A 12332-nucleotide genomic window follows, 5' to 3' on the forward strand; every position below is an offset into this window, starting at 1 on the left:
ATTCTTCTAATCTATTACTCTAGCAATCTCCATTAGCTAAAAAAATTGTAATCCCAATCTTTGGATTAATTGTAATCTTTCTTTCTATTTGTTAATGAAATTTGTCAATCTTTCTTATTTCGGTTAATTCTTAGAACATAAACACACGAATTTGATATCCTTTGGTCAGAGGCCCCGGGGTACTGCCTCAAGTTCACGTGTCCTCGTCGTATTTTCGCGACAACGTGCACATATTGAATCGCAACCGCGACGTCTTTGCAACACTCCCGCGCCTCGCACTTGGGTTCTTACTCGATATCAACCTTTGGGGAGTCCTTCCCGAATTGGTGAACAAATTCCTCACCAACTACGATCCACACAGACAACGTCATCATGCAAGCCTTTGAAGACGCCACCCCCTATTGAATTCTAGTTGAAGGTGGTTGATATCTGTGAAACCCTTCATTTATCATACAATGAACTCCCTTTTCGTGCAATCAAGTTACCAAGAGTGGTGCCATATATCATCCCCGAAGCTCACATTCATTACAAAGGCCACGAAGGTTGGAAGTGCACTGAAATCCCTTTGCACCTCCACGACAAATGCAGTGCGATGGCGCAAATAAGGGACACTATAACGAATGAGGTAATCTGTCAACCAGGCATAGGATAGTTCATCAAATGGGCTAATGATTGCCAAACAATCCAATGGGATCATGAAGTTTATGTTGGATACAAGTGTATAATGGCCGTATTCACACTGTCCCACTCGGACATACTAAGTTTAAGACAATTATGTAAATATGAAACCCCAACCCAACCCACACCCCAACAACTACAACCAATGGTCTCCGTTGGCGGCGGTCACCCACGATCATGTCCCGCCGCCCACCCTGACCCCCCTTATTAACTTCGCCACCTTGGACTTATCGGTTTCGAAAACTCCATCCGAGGACCCAATGTTTGACGAGTTTTCACTAGTTGAAGAATTAAACAATACTCGATGAGTCCCCCCTCGACGAGCTTTCCACCAATACTCGATGAGTCCCAACTCATTGAGCTTTTCTTTCACCTTGGATGAGTCCCCCCTTGTCGAGCTTTCCCCAATACTCCACGAGTCCATGAGTGCCAAATTGTCGAGCGTTCACCGACACTCAACGAGTTTTCACTTGTCGAGTGCTCCCTATCACTCATCGAATCCTCACTTGTCGAGCATTCTACAATTATTCGACGAGTCCCCTACTTGTCAAGCTTCCCCATAACCCTCGACGAGTTCTCAATCATTGAATTTTCCTCGACCACACGATTCACCCAAACCCTCGTTGCCACTCCATTTTGCATGGGTGTGTAAGGAACAATCTTTTGATGCCGGATCCCTTTGTCAGACGGATACTGTTTGAAGGCTCTAGAGGTGTACTCTCCTCCTTTGTTCGATCGGGGTGTCTTCACTCTATATCCGGATCGGTTCTCCACTTCAATTATCCATCGAGTGAGGACCTCGAGTGCTTCGTCTTTGGACCCAATGGGGTAGGCCCAGACCTTTCGTGTACAATCATCTACAAATGTAATGAAAGTACAGGGAGCTTCCTAGTGATCACTCTAGCATAGGTCCACATATATCTATGTGCACGAGCTCTAGGGGCTATCGTACCATCTCGTAGTGGAGAGAATGCGGACTTCAGGTTTGTTTCCCATATCAACCGATCAAGTTCGGCTTGAGACATATGACAGAGTCGGCCATGCCATAGGTTTGGGTTGGTCTTCTCGACTACATTCACGGCTCCTTCAAGGTTGATCATCATTAATGGGTACAAGTTGTTGTACTTGTACCCCCTCCCAATTTTGAGGTTTCCTTGGCTGATCACCCATGTTGACTCATTTAGAGTCGTATAGTACCCGACTTCGGCTAGCATACCGATGGAGACCAAACTCCTTTCTAGATCAGGTACGTGCCGGACTTGGTGCAGGGTTATTGTTGTCATTTGGCAATCTAATGGGAACCTCTCCGGTTCCGACTATTTTGCACTCCTGCCCGTTTCCCATCCGGACTATGCCGCTAGTGTCCGCCAAATAGTTTGAGAACCATTCAATGATGGGGTTCACGTGAAATGTGGCACCGGAATCCAGTAACCACATGTGTGCATCTTGTGCACTGTAGAGGACTTCTCCGATCATTGACTCCTCTAAGGAGAGGATTTCTCCAGATCGGGTGTCAGTAATGTTAACTTTGTTGCTGATTAGAGAGTGGTTCGAGTCGGGTCCTCCTCAATTCTCTTTCGTCTTGATCGACTAGTACTCGGAAACATTGTGGCCCACTTTTCTGCAATTTGTGTAGAATTCGCTTGATCGGCATGTTCTAGACTTCGACCGCTATCATTCTCCCCTTGTTTTCGTTCGACTATAATGTCGACTTGGCCACTCGATCGACTCTGTTATTGATGGGCTTCTGCTGACTCATCGATGGTGAGTCCTTGGTGAGGACTTGGCTGATCGTTTCATCCAGATTCAGGATTGGTCGGCTATTGGTGTATGTCGTGCAGAATACCTCCCAACTCGCCGGAAAGCTCAATCAGAGGGCAAGGGCTTTAACTTCTTCTTTGAAGTTCATCCTTTGTGAGGAGAGTTCTGACAACTCCCAGTTGAAGGTGTTGATGTAGGAGGTAGCCGGATCGGTCTTTCTTATCTTCATGTTGAAAAGCTGTTTGATCAAAATCAGTTTCAAAAATGATAATTTCTTCTTGTACACTGCTTGTAGCTTCTCCCACAATGAGAACGTTGTCGTCTCTTTCGCCATGCTGAAGTAGACGTTTTCGGTTAGGTGCATTCGGATGGTGGAGAGATTTCGTCCATTGATCTCTACTCATCGGCTAACATTGAAACAAGCTTTTCGCTATGTCGAATAGCTTCAAGCTATCATTGAATAATCAACACATCCTACATCATCTCCTTCCATAGGGCAAAGTTTTAGGCGTCGAATTGTCGGATCTCAACTCCTCTACCGAATGCTGATGCCATGATTCTTTCGAAAGTGAGATTTACTAACCTTGTCTTTTCTTTCAGCCTCTTCTGCTGTCTGTTGCCGCCGAGGAGCAAGTCACTCTGATATCAGTTGAAGGAAAGATGTTAGCGGAAACATGTGAGGACCTGTGTTCGCATATTTAGAAAACAACACAGAAAGGGGGAAGCAGAGATATACACAGAACGAAGCTTTAATGGAAGCTCTATTACATTCTCTCTCTTTCTCTCAGAGATACAACATACAATATGATCAAGAGGATTACCCTTTACAACGTTAGGTTATTGCTTATATACTAAGCCCTAACTATGCGGACGAATTCACACTCGGGCGGATACAAGTTGGAAGGAGTCGGCCTTTTATGCCAACAAGTTTCTCCACCACATACTTTCTTACCATTTGATTTGATGATGCAACATTGATTTGATTTCCACCAAAGTCCAATTGGTTTTTCCATATCGGTTGTCGACGACATCTTGTATAGATTGTCCGAATCAATCTAATGTGATGTGTTTATTCATAGATTACTTATCTAACATGATGAATGTCTCTCTGATACTATGTGAGAAATTAAAGAGAGAGAGAAGAGAGAGACAAAGAGAGGGATAGAGAGAGAGAGAGAGAGAGAGCAAAAATTTCTGTGTTGTATTAATCAAAAGTATGTAGATACATCACGTTCAATATGTATACAAGAGATTACCAAAAGGTACACCTCTTCCACTAAAACTAAAACGAAGGGCTACATTGACGGGCACCATTTTTAGCTATAGGTATCTCTGCTTATATTGAGTAGTCAACCTGTTATGCTAAGTAACTAATCTCATTTTCTTGTACTTGTTCGGAGGGAGATTTCCCAATTTATATATAAGCCCCGTGTACAGTCTTTTTGTAATAATCCTTCCTAACTAATGGGAAAGTAGCTTCATTTTGGAAAAAAAAAAAAAAAAAACCAAAGGGCTACATTTATTTCCCCCAAAGAGTAAATGGCTAATAATAGATAACTTAAAATGTTTGTATATTATTCTTTATTCTAACAGGAACAAGCATTTTACAATTATTATTACACGTGACAAATCCATGGCTATCACATATTTTTTTAGGAATCCATTAATGTTGTTGGATAGTCCATGATAATCACATGTTTTACGTAGTTTTTCCATATGTATGATCCCTGAGCTCAACTGAGTCGATGTATACCTCAGACATGGAGATTTCCACATATTTATATGATGTATTGCCATTCAAAATCGATTTCCTCGACTTACTCATCATGGTCGATGTGCCTCCGGATCTCGAAGAGTCTCCAAAGGGTCCATCGATGCTTGGAATGCTCTGGCTCTAGCTCTTCTAGCCCATCCCTCCTCATCTTCTCGCTTGGAAGTAAGAGCTCCATCTGTGGATAATAATCAATGGGAGCATGGGGTATGACAGCCACTTTACCTTCCAGCATCTGCACCACACTACTCATGCTTGGCCGGTTCCTCGGATCGGTTTGCACACACAACATGGCTACCTCCACCATTCTCAATGCTTGCTCCTCATCATATATCTTTGCACCACCGATGCCATAGTTCATGAGTCTCTCATCCACCAGCTCCATCACACCCTCACGGGGATCCGATCTCATATCTAACGCCTTTCTCAATGCCCTCCAATCTCTCACTCTCCTCCCACTCACGATCTCCAGCAACACAATCCCATAACTATACACATCACACTTCTCCGTGATGGCCCCGTCTGTTAGCCACTCGGGCGCCAAGTACCCTGGGGTTCCCCTCATTATGGTTACCACTGCACTCTGTTCATCTCGTACCACTCTCCGGGACATCCCGAAATCCGATATCTTAGGGAAGAAATCGACTCCCAAGAGTATGTTCTGCGGCTTGAGATCCATGTGTATGATTCTGTCCTCACATTCTTCATGCAAGTAGGCCAGGCCTTTTGCCGTACCCAGGGCTATAGCAAACCTGCTCTCCCATGACAAGATCGGTGGCTGCTTTTCGGCCTTAATCTCCTCGGATTCTGGAGTAAAATTGGGCGTTTTACTGAAGATCCAAGCATCCAAAGAGCCGTTTTCCATGTATTCATACACGAGGAGCTTGTGTGTTGCACCTTCCAGGCAGAAACCAACCAAGCGAACAAGTTGAAGATGGTGTGTCCGGCCCAGGATTGAGACCTCGGCTATGAACTCTTTATTACCCTGTTGACCTCCATCGATGAGTTGCTTCACGGCTATGGGCGTGCCATCCTCCATAGCTCCTCGGAAGACATTGCCGAAACCACCACCCCCAAGCGGGTCCGAGAAACCGCACGTGTATTCGTGCATCTCCTTCCATGTGAATCGCCGGGGCTTCGTGCCCAGAAGTGAGTCTCCGAGGAGCTCCTTTTCGATCTCGTAATCTTCCAGTCGTCTGGCTTGTAATCTTCGTCTCCTGTGCACATATCCTCCACCCACGAACATAGCGATGATAAGCACAAAGACACCTAATGATACTCCTATTGCGATGGGTTTGGTTATAGGAGTAGTAGGTGAAGAAGTATGTGGGTCCTCCATGAACTTCAAGTATGCTATGAATTCTTCTTCAGTTGCCGAAGCATTAAATATGATGGTAGCTACGGGACCCTGGATGAGGAAACAAGAACCATTCCGTTTTGACTCCCAGAATGCAGCAGTGCAAGCGCAGTTGCCCAGACAGTGATTTTCCCAGCAATCTTTGGCCTCAATTCCGGTGTGATCGGGAGGAAGGAATGCATTGGAGAAGTAGCTGGCCCCTGCTATGGTTGAACTTCCAAGCAGATTAGATCCATAGCCACAAGATGAAGGGTACGGTTCTCCATAACCCGCCTTGAACTTGCAGCCTAATTTGGAGTTATTGTTGGAATCTTGAAGCTCTAATTTATTAGACCCACCACAATTCTGTGTGCAAACTTGCTTCTCATTGTCACATAAACCATAGAATCCGCAGAAGAGAGGCAATTGGCATGGATTTATAGAGCGGCTTTCGAAGAGATTAGCGAATTCGGTCATAACTGCAGTGCTGGGTAATCTGGTATCAGTCAGTGTGTAAGCGTGAAGGTCTCCGTCACTCTCCAGCCTGAGGAATGTGGCATATGTTATGTTGAAGCTGTCACCGTGAATATGATGGGCATTCTCGAATATGATGGGCATCGAGCCAATGACGGGCGTCGATTGTTGAGGTCGCCTACTGCAGTTCTCTGGCGAGATTTGGTTGTATTTTGAAATTACATGGGGACTGTATGAGTTTGATTAAATCTTTATGTCAATGAGATTTTCTAACTACTATACATATGTGGAATGTGGCGGGAATTCATTACAAATTCTTAATACTAACCCGTCGATTGTTGATGGAACAATATCCAATTGGAGACTGCTGCGGCGATCCGGAGACCAGCACAATACTGCTGCATAATCGTAGGAGCGATTCAGTTCTTGTGTACCATTGACAGACCAAACCAGATAAGGATGTCCGTATCCGCCGTAATCTGTAGTACTATTAGAGGTATTGTTATTGAAGTCTTTGTATTGTATCTTGGTATAGAGTGTTAGGGTCCCGTTCTTGTCGATGGCTAGGGTGTAGATGGCAGTTTTGTTGGTAGATTCTGTCGTGGAGGCGGCGGTGAGATTCATCCCAGGCCGAAGGGCTTGCAGCACCATGAGCGTGTCGGTGGGATGATCGTATGATTGCCACAGTATCTGCTGTTTCAGAGTAGAGTCGCTAGGACCTGTGGTGTTAGTGAAGAGGACCAGGTTTCCTTCATACGTGATGGTGAGGGATGCATTGGTAAAACCGGGAGTATTCGTCTGCCACACGACCGAGCCGTTCCTGTCGTAATCGACGAGCCGTAGATTGCCATCATCTGGAGAGAGGTGGAGGCAGGCGTTCTCACCCACAGGGTTGTCTGCATTGGCCGTCCACACGACTTTCCCTTTGTTCGCGTCCTGAGACGCCTTCCCGTAGGCTTTGAAGGCGACGAGGGAGAGGTAGTAGGAAGGGGTGCTGGTGCTGCATAGCTCATCCGCAGAGATGACGAAGAAGAGTTCGAAGATGAGAGTGTAGTCGAAATGATTATGTCCCGAATAAATGTCGGTCGAGCGACCTTGCAGCCTCTCCTGGGTGCTCAACACTTGTACAAGGGATCCATTGTTGCAGGAGCGAAATCTGGATCTGATGTCGGGAAAGTCGCCCAAATCATTGGAATAGGAGAAGAGGTTGTCGTTGGCGTTGGAGGCTGGGAACTGGTAGGGGTCCTCAGCAGCAACACTAGGAATGGATGTTATTAATAGTAGAAGAAGTAAAGGCGTGGCTGCCATACAGCAGGAGAAGAAGGAGTAGCTGGCCCTCCTCCAAATGACATGAATTAAGTGTCCATGCCAATCCTTACTGTTATTAGCCAAGCCCTCCATCACCATGCCTGTCATATCATAATCACACCCACATGTGTAATGCTCTCTCCCTCTCTCTCTCTCTCTCTCTCGTGCGTGTCTATATAACCCACATGTTTTGAGCTATAAGAAGAACATGGACGACTCTCTTGTGCGTGTGTCTATATAAACCCACATTTTTGAGTTGTCCGTCAATATGAATGTTATACGGGGCCAACGTGTTTCCTTCTCTTTTGGTGCCAAGTACTGAGTGATCTTAGGTGTACGTATGCTCCTTCGACGTTGACTAAATTAAGAGAAAATGATGAAACAGATCAAGCCAACATACATATTATTGTCGTATAGCAAAATCGTAGTTTGCTTGTGTTTATGATGGTTGACTTCGAGACATTGTTATTATTGAAAATGTTGGCAACTGCATAATGATGATGAAGCATGATGCTTCAATTATTGTCGTATAGCAAAATCGTAGTTTGGTTGTGTTTATGATGGTTAACTTTGTGAAATTGTTATTATTGAAAATGTTGGCAACCACATAATGATGATGAAGCATGATGCTTCAAATGTCTAGCTTGGTTCATTGCTCAAGAGTTAGGTGGTCTACTCTTCCTACTCTTACAAAACTACCATATACCTAACATTGAATTTTGAAATAGGCGATGCCTCAAGAAACTATTGTATTCCCAATATATTGACTTTCAAACAAGGTGATGCCTTAAAAAACTACCTTATTCCAAGGTTGACCATCGCAATTATTGGGAATGTCTTAAAAAACTACCCTATCCCGATTCCCCATCATTGACTTTTGAATAAGACAGACCTTTTGCGCTTAATGAAGAGGATACCTTAGATATCATACCCACCTTTGGGATTATTACTAAATTCCATGTCACTTCCATGTGCGATTCCGTAAAAGCTCTATTTAAAGAAAATATCATCGTTTGTGTAAGGTTTTGTTTACATTTCACTCTTACATAAGGAACATATGTTAAACTTCCTTTTTTACCAACAAAACGACAATAAATGTTGCAAACGAAACTTCATTGATCTAATTACCAATGTTGGGCAAGGTTTTTAATCTGTATCAGAAATTTTCCTATTTCCCATTATCCTAACCCAATTTAATAAATTTTAGCCAGTCATTTTCCAACAAGTGGTAATGTTAACAAAACGTCTTGAAATTTTTAAATTCATATATATATTTCCAAAACAAAATTACTAACTTGAAAATTTGCAATTGTGGAACATTTGGAGATTCTGAAATTTATTAAATTTCTAGCACTATGAAGTCAACATATGCTAGAATCGGTATAAGGGAGTGACGAGTAGAAGGGAATATTGAGACAGAGGTAATGTCAAACACATGGGAAAGGTGGGGAGAGAGGGATTCAAAGACTTATGAGTTCGTCAGATAAGGAAATATAAAAACAATTTTGTTGTACCTTCGTTTACAAAACTAAAATTATGGCTGATTATAAAATATAAACAGGCAATATTTTGGTTTTCAGAAAAATCTTCCAATTGTCCCCCACATTAGCCGAAAAAACTACTGACGTAACCAGATCATTAACACTCTTCCTAGGACTTTGCCCCACATTTCTAATTACCGATAATCTATGGATTAGAACATTGATAATCCAAAATTTTGCGTGACTAAGTGACCTCTATTTTTACTTCTTATGAGCCATATGTACATGATCCCTAATCCTAATCTTAACTCCTTCAAGATGATGACAATTCATAAACTTCATAGATGTGTGCTTAAGCAACATGTAAACGATGGAAAAGAGCAACATGAACCTCTTTGAGTTGAAGTTGACAATTTTAAGCAACAAATTTTTTCCCAAGAATTCTAGATGTTCATGCATTTTCAACATACATTGTATCTGATGTTGAGAAAGAAGGGAGTATATCCAATGCAAGAACATACAAAACTATGTAAGATAACTCCACTCATTAGTTAAAGCAACAAAGTTATTGTTGTGGACCTAGAACATGGGGGTCTCGAAACAAGCTCAAAACATGGTTGGGACTAAAGAGCTCAAGCAAAAATGGTGATTTATTAGCATTAGATTAAGCAAGATTACACAAAGGGTTTATTACAACCTCCTTAGAGCAAAGATTATTAACACGTCCTTGTTCACAAGTGGAAGGATTGTGCACAAACAGATGGATAATGAATATTCCATTTGATTTCAGGGATTTATTAGGCATTTCATAAAACACATTGATACCAATATCAGATTATAAAGAATCGGGAGTGTTTCTGTGTAGCAAGAGAGGTGTGTGTGTGTCTGTGTGTGTGTGAGAGAGAGAGAGAGAGAGAACACGATCTATGTAACATAAAAACAAAAAAAATATATTGTATTAACAAGGACCAAGAATAACCAACGCTTTACAAGGATTCAAGAGGAGAGGTGCTTATATAGTCACCTTCTCTCTATATTCTTTTTCTACAACGACCAATTACTAAAGAGAGATGAAGACTTAACTACACTAGATATGTGTCACAAAATCTGATAGTTCTATGTTACACTAGTTACTATACTAGGAGGTGGGGTGTTCACACACTAAGGTGTGTTCCCACACTGAGAACGATAAGTTTGATTCTCAATAGGCCCCTTCAAACACAACTTCTGGTCATCAAAAAGTTGGTTTGGTCTCTTCAATTTGGCTAAATCGGCTTCGGCTTTGGATGGTCGGTACTACTTCGAATGACATCCTCATAATGTCGTGTGAGGCAGCTCCTTATTCATACTCTCCTCAAGCTCGATTGGTTGGTGATCAAGAGATCAAAGTTCGTCACGAACTGCCATAGCTTGTTGACTCCCAAGGCCTTTGTGAAGATATCAGGCGTCCACATGTTCGTGCTAATGTGTTGTAGGTAGATATCTCTAGCCAGGAAACATTCTCCGATCAAGTGGTAGTGCACCTCAATGTGCTTGGTCCGAGCGTGGAAGAATGGGTTGCGAGCCAGGTGGATGTTGCTCATGTTTTGTAGAATATGGGAACAAGATCAGCCACAACCAATTATCACTCCCAAGTAGAAATGGAAGAACGAAAATGAATTACAAAACAAGAGGACACAAGATGTTTACGTGGAAACCCTAAAATGGGGAAAACCATAGGAGCCCACAAACTCCAATCAAAATCACTACCTCGAGAGAAAATACACAAATAAGAATCTCAGGCAATGACCTTGAGTTCTTCTTCATCTGACAGATAGTTGTAGGGTTACAACCCTCTCACACACTAGTTACAAAGGCAATTACACACTATTACTTGTTCAACAATGATCATACCACCCTCACTACTTGCCCAATGTATATTTATACTCCTATTCATATATGAATATTTACAAATCTAGCATTGAGTCAGCTTCAACTGATTGAGTTATTGGTCAGATCGATTATATTTGAATTTGCTGATTTTTCGGCCATCAACTAATTTGGCTTATCTTACCAGCCAGTACTCAATCAACTCCATCTGACTTGTCTTCTTTCCACCCGAACGGACCGGTTTTCCCAACACATTTCCATCGATCAAACAAGGTCGATCAATATCCCAGATGTTTGTTATGACCTAGGTATAATGAAAAAATTATTATCAGTTAACGAAACTCTAATTCCATTCAAAGTATGCTAATATTTGATACCAATTATCTTATGGTGAGACATTTAAAACATCATGTCCAAATTTGGTTGCCTTTATCGGATTCCTCTTAAAATGGAGTAAAACATGAATCAAAACTCATACAAAATTCGGAAACCTCATTACGGATGCCTCTTAGAGAGAAACAAAATAGAATTACATCACTGATGAGGTTTCCAAATGTTGTGAGAGCATTGATTGGTGTTTTGAAGATTTCACCATTTGGTAGTCGATGTCAAAGAATAACATAATTTGAATGGCAAATTCTATTATAATTCCATTAACAATGGCTTCATTAATTGATAGTAAAGTTTTCGTTATCATTGATGCCACTCTACTTTCAATATTGTCACACAACATATTGTCCTTACAGTCCACAACAAAATTGAGTCTTTGATCGAACGAATTGAACACTCTTGGGTGCTAGTCGTGGTCTACTACAAGTTGTGGGTCTTCACGTCCAATTTTCGCAAGAGGCTATTGCAACCGCTTGCTACATTCAAAACCAATCACCTCATAAGATCTTGGTTTGCACATTCCATATGCAATAAATTTTGGCCGTAGACCGAATCTTTCTCACATTTGTGTATTTGATGCCATTGCATGTGGTGATATCTACAAGAGAATAGGATAAATAAGATCCAAATACCAAAAAGGGTATTTTTGTTGGCAATGGAAAACTAGGCAAAGTCAAAGATTACAAATGATTTTATCTCAATAAAAAGGAATTTTTATTTAGCCAATGGATTACTTTTGATGAGGAGGGGCTCTTATCAAATCTCCCAGGCGAGGTAGATCATGTTCTCTTCAGAAGATTAATACAAACTTACAGTGCCTTTGGACATTTGGAATATGAAAGGACACAAAGGCTCTACTACTAGAGAATGAGTGTGAAATCGTGATGGTGTTGAAATAGTTCAAAGTGAAGTAATACATTGTCATCATCAAATTCTCTCCAAATTGAGTATTTCACCATTAACATGCAAATCAACCATGTAAACATGAAGATGGTCAAATATAATCAAATTTACTAATGGACAAACGTCATTGAATAAACAACAATAATTTAGCCATGATGTGTTGTCATCATCATCTGTTAATTTGTTCCCTAAAGTTGGTGATAACTTCAACAACCTTGGAGGAACCAATAAGGATGACTCACACACATCTTTCTCCAAGAACACAAATCTTAACGCTTCACCAAACTCACATTTAAAAGGTGAAGAGGAGTACTTCGAACAGTTAATACCAAAAAAACCTAAGATCAAAAGAAAATGCAAG

The 12332-nt window shown here is 41.7% G+C and overlaps 1 protein-coding gene across 1 annotated transcript; it reads right to left on the bottom strand.

Annotated features, from left to right (window-relative positions):
• Positions 1–3941: 3941 nt before the first annotated feature.
• On the bottom strand, positions 3942–7533 carry LOC147854075 (G-type lectin S-receptor-like serine/threonine-protein kinase SD2-5). The gene is made up of 2 exons (XM_087332025.1): positions 6349–7533; positions 3942–6249 (listed from the first exon to the last, which is right to left on the bottom strand). Exons 1-2 carry the CDS (start codon positions 7434–7436, stop codon positions 4257–4259), a joined length of 3081 nt encoding a protein of 1026 aa, XP_087188151.1. The 5' UTR covers positions 7437–7533; the 3' UTR covers positions 3942–4256.
• Positions 7534–12332: the final 4799 nt, after the last annotated feature.

This window comes from Azolla caroliniana, unplaced genomic scaffold (genome assembly GCF_043228905.1).
Source record: "Azolla caroliniana isolate FFs.n. ecotype wild unplaced genomic scaffold, voAzoCaro1.0.p SCAF_16, whole genome shotgun sequence".
NCBI lineage: Eukaryota > Viridiplantae > Streptophyta > Polypodiopsida > Salviniales > Salviniaceae > Azolla > Azolla caroliniana.

Excerpts from the sequence above, each read along its gene's own strand:
- LOC147854075 (XM_087332025.1), bottom strand. The coding sequence starts at position 7,436 with ATGACAGGCATGGTGATGGAGGGCTTGGCTAATAACAGTAAGGATTGG. Across the intron at positions 6,250-6,348 it reads GTTCCATCAACAATCGACGG|TCCCCATGTAATTTCAAAAT; the intron begins GTTAGTATTAAG and ends AAACTCATACAG.